A 22,162-nucleotide genomic window follows, 5' to 3' on the forward strand; every position below is an offset into this window, starting at 1 on the left:
GCAGTTAGGGGTGGGTTCAGGGGGTCCGGACCCCCTCTGAAATCCCAACTTTTCTGTAAATTGAACCTAATTTTGAGGGTTATTTTTAAAAAATTTATTATAATTTATCCTAATATTGAAGTCGGACCCCCAAATAGCTTTGGAGTGCTCCCGAAATAAATTCTTCCATACGTGCCTGCTGACAAATATATTTTCAATATATTCGTTAAATAATAAAGTAAAATAACTAAATTAGGAGCAAAAAGCTTCAACATGGGCTAACTTTTGTCCACTGCCAATATTGTTAGAAGGGATATTAATAGCAAAAACTCCTAGTCAATGCTGAACATGGGAACTTCAATCCGAACAGCAAACATATTTTCGAAATACACTCAGCCCTAGCCAGAAGGCATTGTAAGCGAATTACGTTTGGCAACGTTGCACGGAAACAAATGAATGCTAAATTGCATTCTAACCCGTTCCTACTACTATTACTATTACTACTACTACTTTTGTTAAGGAACTGTATAGTACAAGGGCAAACTTATTTTAATCAAATAAGTTTAATGAAAATTTTAAAAAATAATCGTTAAATCACTTTATGAATATTATTTTTCTTTTTTAACGAAAGAAGTGTTATAAAATGTTTTAAAAATTATAAAAATAACTCTTCTTAGGCAGGGTTTGAACTCACGCCAAAAGCAATTTTCCTTACTAATATGTTGCGCTAGTTCACTCGGCTATGAGAGCAGACAATATATGGCGTTTACTTTCTGTTATATTTAGGTCATGACTCGTGATGTCACCAACAGGATCACGATATAGGTGTCATTATTTTTCCTACATTGCAGAGCCCCCCGATATTTGATCATTGTCTACTCGGACTGAAATTGTCATTTGGAACAAACACTTTAATATGAAGCCAAAAATTCCTTTAAAATAGATGAAAACATTGAAAGTTAAGAATTTTAATATTTTTACTTTTTCCCATAAGGCGGTCATAGCCTCTACATCAGAGCCCCCCGAGATTTGATCATTGACCACTCGGACTGAACTTCTCATTTGGAACCAAAACTTTAATATGAAATCAAAAATTAAACTTTTACATCAATTTGAACTGACTGGGTTCCGGTTCACCACACTATTATGTTTAGTTTAGTTAAGTGGTAATTTGTGACAGCTTCACATCATCAAAATAATCTTTCACTTCACCGTCCCCCTCCCCCACAAGTCCGTGCTGGATCCGCCACTAGAATCAATAGACACTTTTTCTATTCTTTGTGTCACCCTTGGTTGTGTAGGAGCTCCCTCGAGCAAATAAAGAAGCGGTAATATAAGAATCAAGGGGCGCTATATATTAGGTATTTCTTTAGTTACTTACCCCTGCCCGCAGAGGCCCATCTTCGGTAGAATAAAAAATACTACGTGATATTCCAATCATGAAGGGGGAGAGGATGCTCTAAATATATTTCTTATTCATTTTGTCTGCTCTGCTTATCAGAAATTACTTTCTGTTGGGAGGGTACTGAAATGAGAGGGGCAAAATAAAACGTCGTGCCGCCTCCCAAATGATTGCTCAAATTATTACTAAAGAAAGCATTTTAAACTAAGATGTCTAAGGTTACTACATTAAGTAAGGATGGCATATTCAGGGATACAGTGAAACTTCTGAATAACGAACACCAATGGGACATGAATTTTTGTCCGTTACTGAGAGGTGTCCGTTACAGAGAGGTTACTGCAATGTAATTTCTCACAACGGTAATTGCATGCAATAGTATACAGTAAATACAATATGTATGAGCGTAAATACGAAAAATTCAATATGAAAATACTCTATTTAGATCGTATTTGAATAACTGGACGGATGAAGAATAAATTCATTTGTGTTAAATAATATTATTACTGGGGTATGTGTTAATATATTCGTATACTGCAACTGGCTAAACTCTTTTGTTTACCAAAAAAGCCATCCTTTTTCTTCTACAAGGTTAAGGAAGTATCCTCATTAGCAAGTATCCTCTGAGAATCCTCACTACGGCTGCGGAAGAAACGTGTATGTGTGTGTGTCTGTGCGTAGGAAAAGGGACTAAATTTGTCAGAGAAGGGATTAAGTTTGTTAAATTTATTATATTTCGTATAGAATTCATGGCCATACGACTGACCCTGCATTAGTGTTGTTGCTTATTGAAGATTTTCTAGAATTTCTACCAGAAAGCAGTTTATTGCGGGCAGAAAAAAAAGAATTATTTCAAGTTCAACTTGAAGCTGTTCTGTTTGATGGTTCACCAGGTCTAGACTTAAGATAGATACACTTGTGGGGAAAAGACTTTTCTGTCTACTGTAATATATCGCAGAACCGAGAATAATTCCTGTCCGTTATGAAGAGGTTATTGAAACGTTTAGTAGGAAAAGAGCTGCCCGCGTCCGTATCTGAGTGTCCGTAAAAGGGAGGGTTTTGTCCCGTAAGAGAACATATTTTTGCCCGGCCAAAAAATTTGTCCGTATTAGGTCTATAGAGGTGTCCGTTAAGGGAGGTTTCACTGTATTATTATTATTATTATTATTATTATTATTATTATTATTATTATTATTATTATTATATGAATGTCTTTGGAGCACCGAAATTGTGTAAGACGAACCTTGGTATGTAGAGGTTTAAGATGGGTGGTCATAGGGGAGGAAAAAACAGGATTTTTCTCTATCTGACTCTCTAACGATAAGTGCTGAAGGTAAGAAGCATCATCATTCTATAATAGGTTGCTTTTACATAGAATATCAGCTACTTTAGTTCTCCTCCTTCGAGCTACTTACCTCATGTGGTAAATTCAAAACAAATACATTGTAATACTTTTCCGTAATTAAACATCTAGGGAAAATTAAACATTTAATAGGGAAATCTGTTATCATAATGTCCAAACAAGTAAATAGAAGACTACCTAGTGATAAACATTGTGATTTTTTTTAAAAATTCTCTAAATTAGAGTTGAGTTGATTTTAGTTTAGCGTCCCGTTCAGCAGCGAGGCTATATGAGACGTGGACCTACTGATTAACGTGGAATCCGAACCACATGAGCTCCCGCCGGGAATCGAACCCGGGTCTCCCGCGCCAAAGGCGCGTACGCTAACCGCTTAGCCACGAAGGAGCTCTTCTCTAAATTAGAATTTACATTAACTGGAAAACATTCATTATGCACCAGTGAGCATGTAGTGAGCAGTGAGCACAGGAGAAATAATTACGAAACTGTTTGCAAACAAAAATTAGGGACACTAATGCAAGTGCGACGACATTTTTGCTTATTTTGGTATCGTCATGAGTTTTACACATATGTTACAATATGATTCTTTCCCACATAAAAAAAATAAATAAAATAACCATAGCAATAAAAGTGACAATTGTACTTCTATGGGGTTCGAACCAGCTATCTGCGGCATACAGACTCGTTGCTTGAACTAACTGAGCTATTTGTTTTCTTACGTGAAAAGAACCTTTTCTACGGTAAAGACGATCTTTCATTACGATCATGCTACCAATTCGTCCTTTTCCATAGGTAATTTCCACTCTTTGCTCTATCTATACGTTAATACTTAGGGTCTAGTATAGATTCATATATTTGGAGTTCGCAGATAATGCACGTAATAAGACATATTAGAAATGTTTCGTTAAAAGTTTCGTTTGTAGATTTAATCCACATTTCTCTCAATGACATAGATGTCGCTGTTTCGTGTTGAACTGCAGAATTCTCTCGTGTTCTTGAAAATTTCCCACTTTAGCAGAGTTGTAATTCTCGTGATTTCGGTCGATTTAACGTTTTTTGCTTCCAATTTATGTATTTTAAGCTAATATCTAACACAAATATTAAAAATGGGTTTGTTATGAACGTTTCCTGCTTGGAAAACCTTCCAAAATTTCGAACATATAAAGAAAACGGAGATATTTTCAAAAAACTTCAAAATAAAGAAACGCGTCTTTATTTTGCTCATAGTAGTACATAACTCGTGCGCGTGCAAACATGCATTTGCATCGATGAAGCACACATTTATATAACCCGTGCCTAAGCCGTTATGTGCATTTGTGTGGATGAAGCACATTTAAATAACCCGTGCTTAAGCCGTTGTGTGCACATGTGTATTTGCACGGCTACTGCACATGTGTATGACACGTCCATAATGCCGTGCAAGTGTATACTTTTACTTTCATTCTTCTAGTATTTAAACATGAATTATGGCTATAGTATTTTTAATTGAAAGTTCAATATTTTAAAATTATATTACTCATTCTAAATAAATAATATAAAGTAACCTGCCTTTTTCGAAGGTCTAAGTACATTCGAATAAATAAGCTGAATTTGTGATTAAGCTGAATGACTAAAAACTCCGTAACGTCCGCTGAGCTAAGATAAAAGATCAACAGGTGGCAGAACTGTACTGATGTAACTACTGTCAATTCATAGGTTTACAAAATTATTTTCATGACCGATTACAGCTGAAAATGTTGCGTTATTTGTTCCTGGGCAAACGTATCAAATATACTACCTAAAGCTTTGCTCCTTGCAAATAATAAACTCCAAATTAAAATTCTTACTGACAATAATCAGTTACTTCTGATATACTTGGAAGGTGATGTTTGTGGTGTTACAGCGTAAGACGCCAAATATATAAAATCTTTTTTTCGTTGCGTCTCGAATATGCTTTTACATTACCTCTGCACTACGAGGAAATTAACTGAGTCCTACATGTAAATCATATGGCTACTGCGTGTAAATCACCTGTGTGCTACGTATAAATCAATTCTATGCTACATGTAAATCGAATACGTGCTACGTGTAAATCACCTATGCGGTGTGCATTGCACATGTCCTGCGCACATGAAGATGTTGAATAGGACCTGTGACGCTTATGTGCATCACATGTACAGGCGTGCATTTATACAGATGATGCACATGTTGCATCCGTGCAATTGTACATGTACTATACGGGTACTGTACGTGCATTGTGCTGTCTGGGTATTGAGCACGTTATTTTTAGGAAAACTATTGTTCATTGATCACTGTGAATAAAATACTCAATAAGCGAAACTATTATTGTTGTGGTTTCATATATAAAAATAAGAAAGTAGCGCGCATTTTTAAGATTTAAGACAGCAAATAATTTAAAAGTAGCGTATCGCCCAATTTGAAATTTTGGTAGCGAGGGCACTTAAAAGGTCGCCCAATCTGCTATCTGCTACTTATAGCTCAACCTGGCAATACTGCTCACATTGCTTGATACATACAAGTTAATATAATACATTTATTATCTACAGTGGTGTAGAGGTACTGTAGTTCATCCATTATAAAGATTAAACTGAAGTTCTGAATTTACAGCTTATGCGCGAAACGTAATAAATGTATCTGTGAGCGCTTTTTAAAAGTCATTAGATGTGTTATCGTCTGTATGACCAAACCAGTTTGGATTATTACCCGAGATATGGCATCCTTCTCCCAACTTCTTAGTTTACTCAAAGATTTTCTTCCCTTACTCTTCTATGCACGTCTTCCAAATGCAGCTTTTCAATTTTGCTTTTATTTTTTACTATTTATTTTAAAGCAAATTACTACAGGGTGACAATTAATGAACTATATGAAATAAAACCGTCATAATTTCTGAACGGTTCTCGTGATTACGTCCAAACTGCGTGGCTGACCACAGGGTATGATGGGAATTGGCATACGCATGATACGAAACCCACTTTGATTTGGATGGGTTCGTCAATAAGCAAAATTGGTGCATTTGGGGGACTGAGAATCCGCATTTCACAATGGAGAAGTCTCTCCACCCTGAACGGCTGACGGTGAGGTGTGCAGTGTCCAGCCATGAAATAATCGGTGCGATATTGCTTGACGACACGTTGATTACTGCACAATACGTGACGGTTTTGGAAAATGATTTCATACCCATTATCCAAAGTAACCCTGATTTCGACCATGTGGTTCATGCAAGACGGAGCTCCACCCCATCGGACCATGAGAGTGTTTGACGTCCTGGAGGAGTATTTTGGGAACCGCATTCTGGCTCTGGGGTACCCAGACACTACTGGAACTGGACTCACTAGGCCGCCATAGGCCCGGATCTGTACCCATGTGACTCATTTTTGTAGGGTTATGTTAAGGACAAGGTGTACAGCAATCCCCAAAACCATTGCCGAACTGAAAACTGCCATTCAGGAGGTCATCGACAGCATCGATGTTCCGACACTTCAGTGGGTCATGCAAAATTTTGCTGTTCGTCTGTACCACATTATCGCCAGGGATGGCAGACACATTGAACATATGATAACCTAAATCCGAATGTCTATAGTGCCGTTTACATGTGCAATACAGTTTGTGTACAACACATGTCACTAATTTCCGTTTTATTTCATATAGTTCATTGTCATCCTGTACATTGCCATACTAAGAAAAGGATTGATTCTTAGTAACTGTCCTAGAAAGTTACCTACGTTTTTGTTTGTAACTACTGAATTTTCATCGCTGATGATTGGTATCTTCTTCCACACCTTGGCTAAGAATGGATTAACGTTTTTGTAAGTAAGAGAAACAAGCTCTAAACTCTATAATAAATAATTTATTTTTCTATAATAACTCTATAAATGTAATTAATACCAGGTTATGGAGTTTTGATACTTAGGATGTGTGTGTATTTGTGTGCATTTATGGTTTCTTGTGTAGCTGCCATGACTCGGTGAACTGCCGACCTTTTTAATTAGCTTTGTTTTATTTGACGGTTGATAATGGTATTGAACAAGACACAACTGTGAGTGGTGTTATGCAATTTCTGGAAACAATATCTACCAACAAGAGATGCCGTGGAAAGAGATTTGCAAAGATACAGGACAATTAAGTCAGTCGAAAATTTCGAGATGGTACAGGAGTCTTGCAACAGTTAACTTGAGCATGAGAGAATCTTGTTATTGATGACCATTAGAGTTCGTAACAACACTTGATGTTGGAAGGATCTACACGAACTTACCACAGCATAAGCCAGAAAGTGAGTCGACATCATTCGCCGTTTGGTCAACCTGGAGACGCATCTGAAGTGTGTTTCGGTTCAAAGACCATGGATCAGTACTACAGTCAGAGATGGCGATTATTGATCGGCAAGTATCCACACGTTACTGACAATAACCTATGTTTTACCGAACAAATCTTATTTACTCACAGTGAGCCAGAATTTCCCCCTTAATCCGGTAATTAATGACCCTCTTTAGTTTAATGCCACTCCGATTTTTTTTCTTTGATGACACCAACAAGTGAAGAGGTTAATTGCATTTTAATTTAACGTTTTGAATAATATATTTAATGTGGAGTTTTAACGTGTCCTCATTACTTACCTAAAACTTATCAAACCCATTATCTATTATTATCTAAAGTGCCCGGAAGATGATGATGGCAATCCTAATGAACGAAAATTCAGCAATTGCACTGAAAATAAATATATCTATATTGCAATATAAACGAGTAGAAGTGACTGACTCATTGCTGCCCAGACCACACTATTACACTAAAAACATCAAATTTGGACAGAATATTCCTTTCGCGACGATAGCAAGGGACGAGGAAGGATTTTTGGAAATACGTTTCCAAGGGGGGTAATAGGGGGTTCAATATATTTTGTCAAGAATAGTATATATATATATATATATATATATATATATATATATATATATATATATATATATATATATATATATATATATATATATATATATATATTTATTTATTTATTTTACGAATCCCTGAAGTTAGAGATGGAACTAAGCATATAAATTCTTGATTAATCCGTACGTAGACGCGCTGTTTTTGTAACGTAAGTAGGCGCGTGGGTGTGTCACAGACCCCCTTTAATTTTCTTTTTTTTTCAGTTTGTAATGAAAATATTTTGGTGAAAATTGCTAAGGGTGATTCCAATAACTATTACGATCGAATCAATTATTTAAAAAAATCTTAATGCCTTTATAGTTCTTTCTTAAAAAAGTAAAAATGTCTACATATTGTAATATCCTATATTTCTCCTCATTGTTTGTTGAAAATGTGCTTAAGATAGTGTAAATAAGTTATTTCATTTTAAAAATATTATATATATATTTTCTGACTGTACACACACGGGCCAACTACGAATATATGAAAACAACCTGCAAAACATTTTTAAATATGTTTATTTCTGAAGTTGATATTACAGAAATTCTGATCACCAAAATATCAGAGTCGCAAAATATATTTTAACTATAGATTCAATTTCACACTAATTTTAATTTAATAAATCTAAACATTTATTGCTAATGGGTACTGGTGGTGGTGGTACTATTACTACTACTAATAATAATTGCTTTAAAATTATATTCGCCTTTTTACCTTTCCCTTATTAGCTAGACGCGTTATTATTACACTATTTCAAGTTTGCGAAGCTCTTAATTTTATGAAAAATATATAAAATGTATTAACAGTTCGATACACTATATCAGCAGTTTTTGGCACTAAGCGTTTTCCCCTTCACTTTACAGGCACGTCTCACAAACTGTTTGCAGTGACAGGCGCATGTGTTTTCGGTACTTACTGCAAGATATCTTTATTTTCGTGTCCTTTCGTGAACAATCAACACAATGTCCTTGCACATCTTGAACACCAGCCGGCGTGGGTGTCGGTACTTCGATCTTCGCTATTTTGGCAGCACTTTCCCTAAGACTTCTCGGTATGCATACTTCAGCAGTTCTTTTCACAAGTTGTGGGTTTACCAGACCCATACCAACATTACGTAAATAAAGACGCCTTATTACATTTTCCTGTGGGTTGTTAGATAGAAAAAATACTTATCTGTTTACATCAGCGATGTCTTACAGCCTGTAGAAAAGAATAATAAGGCCATCTCTTACATCTTCTTGAAGTTGAATAAGTGCTGCAAAGTTCATCTAGTGTATCAACTCCTTCTTTGGTGAGATTGTACGTTGTAATAATTTGTGGCATCATCATCTCACCGGATTCTTCATCAATTTTGTCGTGGTGCATGGTAGATACAAGGACTACATTCTTATTTTTGGCTGGTACATACGACACTATCGTAGTATTTGGCCTGAATGCGAACACAATGTTATTGACCACTCAAGTTTTGAGTGTAAGCAGCTCTGGAGGGATCTGTCTTATTTTTTCTCAGAGTCCCAACATATGTAGTTCTCTTTACCAGTAAACTTTCACTAAGCGGTATACTCGAAAACCAGTTATCTGCAGATACGATACGGCCAATGTTCCCAATTGGTTTGACAAGCCACAGAACTACATCGTGAGGTTCATTTGATAATTTGTAGGGTCTTCAGGTTGGTCTCCAAATAAACCTCCACTGTTTTACAATAGTTTGTTCTTGCATCCGCAAGGACAGGGATAAAAGTGAATCTGAAAAGGTACGGAGACGTATGACGTCACGCCGTTCCTCGTGTCTATCTCTGCCTATTGTATTTTTTTTTAGAAAGTGGGGGGACGCCACATATTTTCTGGAAGTGGAGAGACGGCGTCCCCCTCACTTTTACCCCTGCGCAAGGGTATATATTTTGAGTCCATACTTGGCAAGTTTACTTGCCATGTACTGACGAAACCTAATATTACCCCTAAATGGTACTAACTGCTCATCGACAGTTGCGTACTCTCCAACAGTGTAATACTTTTTACAATTCACCACAAAAAGCTCGAAAATTTTCCGGAACGCAGCAGATTCGTCAATCTCACTGCGCTGAGGGCGATCACTTGTGTTGTCGAATCTAATACACCTCAGTAGTAACAAAAACCGGTTGAATGACATACTACTGTAGAACACCTCAATTCCAAAGTCCTCCCTTATCCAACAAATCATGTAAATTCAAGTGTCCTGAACGAAGGAAACCCGAAAGAATCAAAAACCCTATTGCAGCTCTGATTTCACTTTCGTCTGTCAGTTTAGTATTTCTCTCATGACCTTATTTTTCACTGTTAACTCGCTTTGCTGTACTACACGGTCCTGGAAGATTAATAACAATGTATATTTTCCTTATGCGAACATTTGGAATGGTTTGTGGCGATTTTTTCCACTTTGTCGTTCCATCTTTCCAAACAAAAAAGTTACTATTTTGTTCCCGAACATCAAGTTCATCACCACGTACTTCCGATGCTGTATCATGTTCCGACTCACCCAAATGATCTACTTCGCCGTGGTCAGATTCATCTTCCAAAATATCGTTCCCATTTGAGTGTCCAGCTACACTTTCATCAATCACTTCACTAAGAAGTTTCTGAATGGATCTTGTTATTTTTCGTACGACATTATTGTATGAAACACTTAACATTAATGAAGTAGAGTCCATATCAGCATACCACTAATTAGTAAAACAAAATAGCGCAGTCCAATCCACGTCTTGCTTATAAATTCTGCAGTTTCAACGCGATAAACAGCACACGCTATTTTAAAATTCACAAACGTAACTGGTCGCGCGGGGTTTGGCGCACCTCCATGAACTTTCCGTGAATCTCTTGGTTCATCGACTTCTCCGACACTGAGTTTCTTGAACTTGACAGAATATTTGTTCCTGGTTCTACAGTCGCCGTTACGAGTGCATCGTGTGTTGTGTGCTCTGAGAAGACGAGAGTTGAGTGGGACTTTCTGTTCACATACACTGTTTTACCTTTACACGTTCATACATTCCCCTTTTTTCTACACATTTTTCCCTTCACTTTACACTTCTCACTTTTCTCTACCTTTTGCCCTGTCCATCTTGGCATTCAGCCTTCTTTAACTGTTTGAACTACTCTCCTGATTTAGACCGTTTTCCGATTGTGACGTTTCTTTTCACGTACTTCTACCTTATCATAATTATTACTTTGTACATGTTTTATGACTTTTTCCTACACTTATTACTTTTTACCTTTTCTCCACTAATCAAATCTTTACATTATACATGTTTGTAAACTGCCTTTGTAAATTGTAAATTGTACATGTTTGTAAATTGCCGATAAGTCTTGCCCAAGACAGTGGTAACGTTATTTTGCGTCACTTTTGTGACGCTTACTACAATGCAATACAATGTTTGTTCCATTTTAGGAAGGTACTGCAAAACACAAGTGTAGCCAACTCCATATCTAAGAAAATCCCAAAGGAATATCACTGGGGATGCAGGAGACCCCCACGCACCTACTTACAGGTTAAAAACACGTGTTTCACGTTATCGAAAATTTTGCTCCTTACGGGGAGGGTGAAAGGGTACATTTATAAAATACTCAAATTCGGCTGTTTAATCAGAAAATGCCAAATGTGAGAATTCTATTAAATTGGAGATGTAAAAATGGCTATGTTAACTCTTAAATAAGAGTAAGGGAATATATATTTCAGCGGCTGCGAAAATTCTAATAGGAGAAAGGATTTCTATAACATTGAAATTTTCCTTTACTTATTCACAAAGTACCAAATTTGAGGATTCGCTTAAGTTGATGGTGTGAACATCTTAACTATATATAAAACTACATGAGCTGAGAAATTATTGAGTACTTCCTGTAGGGCTACAATGATTAAATTGGGCATGATTGTAGCTTTCCGGAACTAACCGACAGGAAAATTGCCAAAAGCGAATACTTTTAATTTTTAGGGGGTCTAGAGAGGGCACGAAGAACTTCCCTATGTTATTTAAATGGGCCTTTTTTTGAACCTATAATCTCATATTTTAGGTACTTAGAATTGGAACAAAAACTTGAAATTCGGAATGTTTGTACGTTTTCGTTAGCACTACCTAAGTAAATCAGTAAAATTAAAAAATCCAACTTTAGAGTGGTTTTATAGAGAACTGAAAAATCTTTCCCATGTTATTTATATGGGACACTTTTTACAGCCCCAAATTATTGAGCACTTCCTGTAGGGTTACAATGATTAAATTTGACATGATTGTAGCTTTTCGGGACAAACCCACAGGAAAATTGCCAAAAGTCAATATTTTTAATTTTTAGGGGGTCTAAAGAGCAGAGGAAGAATTTCCCCACGTTATTTAAACGGACTTTTTTTTTTTTTGTTTTACCTATAATCTCGTTTTAGGTACTTAAAATTGGAATAAAAACTTGAAATTCGGTATGCTTGTATGTTTTCGTTATCAGAAATAAAAATTTCCAATCAGAGTGGTTTTATGGGGAACTGAAAAATCTTTCACGTGTTATTTATATAGGACGTCTTCTACACCCCAAAATGTTAAAGCAGTTCCGGCAGGATTAGAATGATGAAATTTGGCATGATTATAGCCTTCCAGGACTAACAGACAGGAAAGTTGCCAAAAGTGAATATTTTTAATTTTTTAGGGGTCTAAAAGGGGATGAAGAAATTCCCATACCATTTAAATGGGTGTTTTCTTAGGATACAAAATCTTATCATTTAGATAGTTTAAGTAGGAAAAGAAACCATAAATTGTGGGTTCAAGAGGTGCGAGGCCGAGCAAAGACAATGTATGGGAGCGAAGCCCCCGGATGGGCAAATTCAGAAAATATGAAGAGCAAGTTCAGGAAATTCACTGTTAATGCAAAGGCAGATAGATAAGAAATGCGCGGCCGTAGGCCGAGCAAACTCGGGTGTCTGGGAAGGGGGGGGGGGGGCAGCTAGCCAAAGATTAGTCGGTATATAAACTTCTAAATAAAAATAATGGAATACGTGTTTAAACATGTTTGAAAACTCCGCTTCTAAGAAGAAAAATAATTTTTTTTCTATAGTATCCAAATTTCCTCTTATTCAGAAAATGTCCAATATGAGGATTCGCTTAAGATGGATCACTACCCGGAAGTCAGTACATCTTTTAGCTTATTCCCTTAACTACTGCGCAATGAAACATTACATATTATAAATATTGTACTTTAAGATAGAGTAATGTTTCAACTACAGCACAAGACACGAATTCATTTGGTTGTCTCCCCTGATATCGAAAAATGAAACATAAAAGAAAATATTTGATGCGTTTCACAATGAGCACACAAGATGCCACTTACTGTTAGATCTTACTAGAAGTGCTCCGTTTTAGAAAATGTTTATTTGTATGTGTAAAGTATTTTAAAGTAACGATCTTATTACGAAATAGATATATTGTTTGACCGTTTCTCATGTTATGTTTCACATTTTATTTAAATATTAATTTACATTTAAAGGAAATAGATTTCGAGACGAAACTTGCGCAGAACGCCATAATGCGTTGTTGCCAAATTTGTACGTTTACTGTAATAGTCACAATAAGAAAATTCCTGGATTCTAGCGTTGCAGTTCGAGAAGTGAGATTGCGGTAAGGGTCGAAAACTAATTTGTGTAGTTAGCATGCCAAGCAGAATTCCATGATTACTCCCTTTATTATCTTGTATCAGCAAATACTCGACACTATCTGGCAACGCCGCACTATTCAAGCAGCATTTAGTATAGCACCGAGAACACCTAGTGATCCACCTTAAGTTGGGGATGTAAAAATCGAAATATAAAAAATAAAAATAAGGGAACAAATATTTCAGAATCTGCGGAAATTCCCTTTTAAAAGGGAGAAAGGGAAACAATTTCTATATTATTTTGGTCGTTTTATATTTAGACTATCCCGTAACAGAACATTTGTGTTCCGAAGAACGAAATTAAAATTTGTGCCTGACAGATGCGGCCTTGGACTACATGTCGGCCGTATTTTACAATCTGACTCACGGGTGGTGCTGCATGGTAGACGTTTGTGTGATACAGGTTAATGTGTTCGCGGACAAATGAAGCAGTGTTTAAGTGTAGGATAAGAAAACAAAAGTTCGAGTGGAAAAACATGGAAAACGGCAATTATGGTGAGAGGTAGACCATCTGGTTCCTCTCGAAAGGTCTCTCTCAAGGGTTAATTTATCAGCGCCTCAGAACAGTATGTGGTACAGCAACTCCAAATATTCTGACTGTATTCCGCTGGGTGTCTGGTTTCACAACTTGGACAGCGAGTGTGCAGAAAGGAACTAGCCCCGAAAGGCCCAATGAGTTGCGAAAGTGCTTGTTGGGTGCCCTATGAACTAACCGTCGGACGAAACGTGTGTGTGTACAATGTTACATAAAATCTATTAGGCTTACATGACGGAAATCCAGAACAGTTTTTTGCTCGCTTAATGACGCAGGATGTCGTTTCTCACCTACAAGACACACACACACAAATCGATCAAATAGAAGCATGTAGAAAGTCCACGGCCAAACAAACCACGACCCAGGTTTATATCTGCGCGGATGCGGGTATCCGCATCAAAATGGGTATATTGGCGAATATAAATTTCTTTTCTGTGCGGATATGATTTCCTACATCTTCTTTCTACCTAAAAAAAAACGCTGTGAAATTTGTGATGGTGCAGGAAAGAAAAAAAAAAGTTTTAAAACCGGTTGAAAAATAACTAAAATCAACAAATAAGTGTTTGAAGCTTGTGACTCAGTGACAGCAAAAGGACAAGAAATGATACGAGAGAATTGTGCTTTTATTGCTGTTTTCAATATTTTTAGCAGCCGTTTTGTAGGTGAATGATATCTCTGAGCTAAACAGAACGAAACGACAGGCCCCTTCACTACTCCTCAAGTACTGCTATTTACTGTTTTATACTATACCTGATAAAGCCCCCCTGATAAAGCTGAAAATTTTAAGACCATTGACCTTGAAGATGAAGAAATGTCTTCAAATAAAGTTCTTCTAGCTTGAGAGGTCAGGAACCAAAACCCTAATTTAACACACCACATCTTCTTCCATAAACTGAAAACTGGTCAGCAGAATTGTCTTTGACAAACTGGAGAAGCGCGTAGGCCACCGAAATAGTAAACAAATCACAGAAAAATACGCTCATCTTTCTTTCTTTCTCTCTCTCTCTTTTAAAAAATCTTTACTGTTTCCTTTGAAGTACAGCAGATACTGAATGCACATTTGCGACCCCACAGATTTTTCTCTTCAGAGAGATGTCACGGACCGCAATGAACATCCAGCAATTGTTTTTCTCTCTTTTTTCGTGTATGTGTATGTATGTATGTTCTGGGTCTCTGCTAAAGAAAGAACAAATGCGTTGTTTCTCCAACCCTAAGTTTGTTCAACAATGAGTGGGAGTTGCAAAGAAAAGCAGTTAATTCTAAACTTCTTCAATTGCTTCTTCCCGAAATTAAAGGCATAGACCTCCTATTTCTATTCGAAGTTATTTTCACTTCTAGTTTCAGTAAAAGCGTGGTCGTGAAGCGTGCAGATTGTATTGCGTTGTTAGTTCCGTCACTTTTTTTTAAAAAAAAAAAATTTAGTGCAATTGCTGGTGCTAGTGTCAGTGCGGGGTATGTGAATTTTTGCGGTGCTGTGATTAATTTTTATTTCTTAATAACGATTACTTCTATTTCACCTTTGTGTTTTGAACAAATGCTCCTTTTTTATGAGTAATGATGAAGTTTAAAAACTTAGTTGCTATAAAATTAGTTGATAGAGGGGATAGATATCACCTACCTGGCAATAGTTTGGTCCGATATCTGCATTTAAAGACCTTGGGTAAGTACCTGCACGTTTTATATTGCATTTTATTTAGCATAGTTGGTATTTGATCACGAGGAAACTGATATAATGTATTGTTTCGTTTGATTCAGAAAACTACAAGAGATAGCTATTTAAAATATATTTAAAACTATTTTCGAAATCATGACTATTATAGTATAAGTTGTATATATTTGCTACCTCATTATCTGCGGATGCGGATAGAGATGATGTGGATGCGATATTTTGTATCCGCGAAGACCTCTAGTTATATAAATTGGTACATCTACGCTGAATTATCAATACATAAAGTGCATCTGCTTCTTCACTTTGGTATATCACGTTAGGGCCAAATTATTAGGAAACTCACAAGTCTTGATTTCGTTTTCTAACTTCTGAACCTACATGGTGTAACTACGAAACATAAAACTAAATAAAAGTATTTGCATTTATGCTCGCAGCGCGGCACATATTCATCAACATAAAAACGAAACTCGTATAATGAATACAGCAATGTCTTCCCGTTGGTATGGATAACACATGCATCTTTAGTACACGTGGTCCCGGGTTCGATTTCCGGTGGGAGAACACAAAAATTTAATTTCACAATCATTCACTTTCATTAATCATCCGTCGCCTTTACCCTGAACGGAACAACCGTGGAACATCAAACTTAAAATAAAATAATAAAAAAATACATATTTCACAATATTACTATAATAATTCGTATTCTTAATTTCGCTGGTTGTAACAATGCTTATATGTCCAACGCTTAAAGTAAATGTATGTACCATGCTATTATAATTATACTCTGTGCTCAGCATTCTAACGATTCATTCATAGTAATTAAATAAAATAAAATTTAATTACTAGTTGATCCTGCGCTGAGTTGACAGCGCATCATTCTGATATGATCATGCATATCCTTCCCACTTCCTCACTATATCTGTCCATATCCCTTTATACACACATGTGAGGAACAAGACGACTCATAAAAGGAGTGAACTGCTATAGACGGACATATAAACGTAGCATTTTAATGTATAGACGTTGGGTTGAGTTTGTGGCAAACTTGGAGAATGACAAATGATGTCAAACGGATATTTTTCCTTTATAAAGCCATATCCGTCCGAGTGTGTCTTATTGAGGCTCTTGAGGCCTTTGACGTTAAACATGCAATAGGTTTTGCCATTCAGATTTAATCAAAGCGCCTCAATGTCCGTCAACCCGCCATACGTAACTCCTGTACTGGTGGGTAATACAAGAATCTGAACCTTATCGTCGCCCTGGCTACAACGTAGATCTTAAAACGGCTCCTAAAATGTTGAATAAAACAATAACAGTACGATTTAAAAAAACTGGCAGGTCTACACAAAATACACCAGTGAAAACATACGTTTGTAGAGCTTGTAGTTTCGAAGATGAAAAGAACTGGCTATAAACATATAATCCTAGCATTTTAACATATAGGTAAAAAGTAATAAACGTTACATGCAAAAAGAAAACTTTTCCAATTTTCTTATGTTTTCAAATTTAGTTTTTTTATTATTTTCCTTTCTTTTAGGAACAACAGGATATTATAAAATACCATAGAGCAAGCAAAATATAAAAAATAAAAACACGAAACAGGTCGCTTAAGGAACTGGATAACAATTTGCACAATATAGAAGACGAAGAGTTGGATACACAAAATACGTTCTGATATACAATACAATTGCTTCATTATGATGACAGCTCCATAATTGTGTTATTTGCGATAGTTCTCTAGATTTTTAATAGCGACACTTATAACTGTAACTGTATAGTGGACATGACGAAGTGTAACAAACAAATTGACATTTTATAGATTAAACTTCTATGCTATTACTACAAAAATATTTAATATAACAAATATTACTTTATTTTTTAAAATTACTTTTTCATCATATAACTAAATATAACAACAAACATTTCTTTTTTAAATAATGAACTGCCTTTCTTAATATAGCTCCCGTATCTTCACTTAAGTGTGCCTTTCCATCCTAGTTAATGTATGTCATAAGATTTCCGGCATTGTATAGACGAATCGTTTGCGACGTGTCATGTGACCAAAGTACTTCAAGCCGTCGTGCCGTCACTCACTACCATAACCAGTGATAGTTTGTGATCTGTATTTCGTGCATGATTTGACACTTGCAATGACGATGGTACAGCAAAGTCGAATTCGGGAAATTTTGCTTTACGAACTCGAACTGAACTACAACGCCGCCGAAGCAACTCAAAATATTTATTGTGAAAGTTCATTACAGCACATCAGTCAGTTGGTTTAAGAAATTTTGCTAGGGCTGCAGATATCTCGTCGACCAGCCAAAGCCAGGTAAGCGGAAAATTCTGGGTTCCGAGATCACGTGCCAGGCCATAGAAGGAAATTCTTTACCAAGCGAGCTCAGTGGCTCAGTACAGTGTGGTTTCTCATCTTGACGGCCTCGGCATAAGCATCCCGAGTTGTCAAATTACGCCTTACGATTACAACTCACCATATGTGCAAGGTACTCCTGGGAACCCGCGTAATCTGTATTTTTTGAAAAGAATAATAACGTGCGACTACAACTGAGTAGTTTTACCGAAATCCTACGTGCATAACCAGTAGTTAAACAAGGATTAAGTACCGGAACCAGTCGTCAAACACGAGCGTTTCGAAGAAGAAAAAGAAACACCTCTCGTCTGGGGAAACTGCGAGGAAAAAATGAAATGAAATCTTTGAGTTTTACGTCCCACGGTTATGTTGGTTAGGCTAAAGGAGACGGTGATGATGAATAATGAATGAAATGGAATGAAGAAAGTGGGGAGGAAACGGAGGAACCCCGAGAAAACCCACGCACTCGGTGTTTGACCACCACAAAGTTCACTTGGCGGAGGCTGGGATTGAATCCGGGACCTCAAGCACCAGAGGTGAACGCTCTACCACTGAGTCACCGCGGCCCAGGAAGCTGCGAGGAGATAATTCAATGAGTTCGTTCCGGACGGTCGAACCATTAATCCCAGCTTAATAGTCCGAATACGAGTTTCAACGGATGTGCACTTTGTGCCAAAAATTTCTGCACTGCTGAACAGAATTTGATGCTTTTCACAAGGCAAGGCAAAATCTCCCTTCATGCTTGCAAAGCTGCTTTACCAAAGGAGGTGGAAGGTGAATTATATGAATTCTTTGTTCAAAGGTCCAGAACTGGGATTGGCATCAGATCAAAGAACTTGTTGAGGTGGCTTCAGACGGTGCGAAAGCAGCATAGGCAAGTTTAATTGCAACTTTACCAAAAAAATCAAGTAAGTGATTGAATATTGCAAAACTTTTCACCTTATCCTTGTACATGACACTGTAATTTCAAACGGAATCATCTATTTTAGTTAATTAGAGCACAGGACTTGTAAAGAGAGAAGATCGGATAACTTTATTTTAAAATAACTCTACAATTACTATGTACACATCTTCGAAAATACACATACAACATATACCACTGATTCATGGCCATGATGTCTTCGCCTTATACCCTTTATATTTTTTCTTGTATTTTATTCCTGTTACAATCGTAGAGCTCTTGGGAAAAGCACTGATTCCTCCAAACATGGTGTCTGTTTCTGCGAATGAAATTAACAGTAATTAATAACTTTTTACAGTTATTGCTGAATTAATATTTCTCTTAATGTACGAAGTCTAATACGCGGATATCAAGGTATGTAAAATGAAATATAGCACATAAATTTAAAATTAAAAATAAACACTTAAAAAAAGTATGGACGAAATATAACGTTTTGTAAGCTTACTTCATGTTATGTTCTCTTAAATGAAACAAAGTAACATAAAAAATACACAATAAATAAGGGAATTCTTCTTTCTTATTAACGAAATTAGTAGGTATCAGAACTGGAACTTTCTGGAAATTTTGTACAGTATTAACTTTTCGCAGCAAAACCATTATGATTACAGAATAAGATTGTGTAAGAACCACATACTTCGCAGTCAGAAATACTGCGAATTATGATCCGGTAGGAGATGCTTTATTTCACACAGTGAGTGATGTTGAAATGGAGAACTGACAAAATGGTATCCTGATAACACCCAAATGATAGAATGGAATATACCATAAACAATAAAATCTTTCAGATGCATACGATCAGCTTGGAAGAGTGCTCACTAATATGCGCTCAGATGAGTCAGACGACAAAGTAACGCAGTTGTTGTGAAGTCACTTGCGCTAAAACTAGAAATGACTGAAGTATCGCGTTTCTTTTGAAGCACAAGCCATTTCAGTCATGGACACACTCCAGAATCATAACTCCATCATCTTCGGAGAGTCACCTGGGTAATGAAAATATAGTTTCTAACTACATGCAGTTTTATTAGTAAAAGCCATTTCTTGGAACCCTAAGAGAAAAGGGTTTGAACAATACAATGATTGTTACAAAATTCTAAAACCTAATATCATGGCTACACATGTAAAAGTTTTAGGATATATTTATTGAACTTTCATATGAAGACACCAAATTTGCTGAAATCGAGAACATTTCACTTAAGAAAGAAAATTATCTGAATCTTCTTCACACTAACGGCAATCAGATCGTAGAAATAGATTTTTTTATTTGTTTTAGAAAAACAACATCCATCGAATAAAGCTAGTTTCTTATCTTTGGCTCCTGACCTTGAGGTACTATCCAAGTATTTGCCTGTTTTGAGGGAAACTAAAAGAATCTTCTAACTGGGCCGTTCGCTAAAGGATCTGAATCCTGAGAGTAAGAGGGGCTTTTGTTCCCATTCTGTATTACATAAAATTCCACCTCTTTGTTACTTTAGAAAAATATGTAATTCCCTCTTTCTAGAAATCGAAATATAAGCGAGTGTCAAAGATGCAAAGTGTGCTCCACGAAACGCAGATGGGGCTTCATGAATTTTTTGTGCGACATTTTTTCTTTCTTTTTTGTTATTTTTAAGTTTAGATCAATGTCTCATGATTATGCACCGTACTAAGGGAGACTGTGATGAAGAGACGAATGATAACAGTGGCATGACGGAAGTGGGAGGAAACGGAGAACCATCTGAAAACCCATGCGCACGGTGTTTTGTTTGTCCACCACAAAGCACACTTGACGAAAGCTGGGAGCGAACTAGGAACCCGCACCATCGGTGAACCACCGCACCATCACACAGGAATTGGGGATTCCGTAGTTTCATGTGTACAATAGAACATGAATACTTAAATGGTATTTTAAGTAGGAATATGGCTTTAAATATATGCACAAAATTTAATAAAACCCAATATTGCCCAATAAAACCCACCGGGCTGGGTTGCTCACAACCCTGGTGAAAAGTGTCGAACTCCGATGAGAGAGACATGCTGAACAAAACAACAGACTGACTTAGACAGATATGTCTGAGCGTCTTGATATTCCCCTCACAGGTGAGGAAATTAAGCCCGTGTTATGTAAGATATATGAATTGGAGAACACTAATGGCAGTACACTGAAAAATTAATTGTCTTGAAGATTACTAACCAGGCACTCCGTATATGGTTTCTGTAGTTAAGCAATTAAACGTATTAATATAAAGCATTTAACATGTCTGGTATATTCCTATCATAGGGATTGAAAGTGCATTAGTAACGTATATGATATTGCGAATCATTTAATCTTTACCCGAAGAAAATTATTCTTAATTCGTCCGAATCACGTTGTTCAGAAAAAAACACAGCCCTGATCCTTCCAAATTTCCCATTCTTCACTTGCTGGGATCATGGATGAGTGTGTCTTGTTTTTCTGTTTGAGAATTTTGACAAGGTCATGCAGTTTGTGATTTCTCTGATGGTTTTATGAACAAAACAAAAATTGCTTGTAACTCTTCGGAAAAATTCGGACGTTGTCGAATTTGCCAGATCCATACAGTTGCCACTCAGAATTAATATGAAATTTACTTCAATGTCTCTGTGGACGAACCTATATGAAAAGGTTTTAGCACTTACAAAGACGTTTTATCTCAAAATAGAAACATATATATAAGAACTTCAGTGCTTAATGTTGTTAAGTACAACAGTTTTATTCTTCTTTCCTTTTTGTATTGACAGCTAATACAGGCATAAAATCTACTCTCTCTCTTTTGATATATATCACATATATATACACCGGGTGTATCAAAAGTCCGGGACCAAAGGCCGACTTCAACATGAGTAAAGATACAGAAAAGTGGAAAGAGAAAAAAAAATTGTCTTACTTTTTTTTTTTTTTTTTTAGCACCTTTTCCCTCCCCTTTTATTCTACGAAAACTACCCTAAATACCCAAACCCTGATTCACTATTACAGAAACGAGTACAACAAATTCTAGGTTTAAAACTGTCTTCAGTTTGCATCTCACTGACCACACCATAGAGATAGCACAATCCTTTGGGAAACGGTAAGTAGTTATGCCGTTATCGTAACTTCTGCTATTGTTTTCACAAGCTGCAACTTAACACTTTAAAAGATAAACATCCATATTTCGTATTAACAAATAACATTACACACAACGAAACAGGCATAAAATAAACTGACTTCTAACAGACACAGTTCTCAATTTTTTCTTTCCAACGCACATATATTTCTCATTTTATGTGTGTGTGTATGTGTGTCCCCTTTTAGTTGTCGCCAAGTGACGTCATAGTTTTG

General features: G+C 36.5%; 1 protein-coding gene across 1 annotated transcript in view; it reads right to left on the reverse strand.

The window, feature by feature from the left end:
- Positions 1 to 18,895: 18,895 nt before the first annotated feature.
- mRpL50 (mitochondrial ribosomal protein L50) overlaps positions 18,896 to 22,162 on the reverse strand; it is a 39,105-nt gene continuing 35,838 nt past the window's right edge. The window contains exon 5 of the mRNA XM_081771451.1: positions 18,896 to 19,108. Coding sequence (XP_081627577.1) covers positions 18,993 to 19,108 — 116 coding nt within the window. The 3' untranslated portion in view covers positions 18,896 to 18,992. The remainder of the gene's footprint in view (positions 19,109 to 22,162) is intronic.

This window comes from Thermobia domestica, chromosome 9 (genome assembly GCF_964235325.1).
Source record: "Thermobia domestica chromosome 9, izTheDome1.hap1.1, whole genome shotgun sequence".
Taxonomy (NCBI): domain Eukaryota; kingdom Metazoa; phylum Arthropoda; class Insecta; order Zygentoma; family Lepismatidae; genus Thermobia; species Thermobia domestica.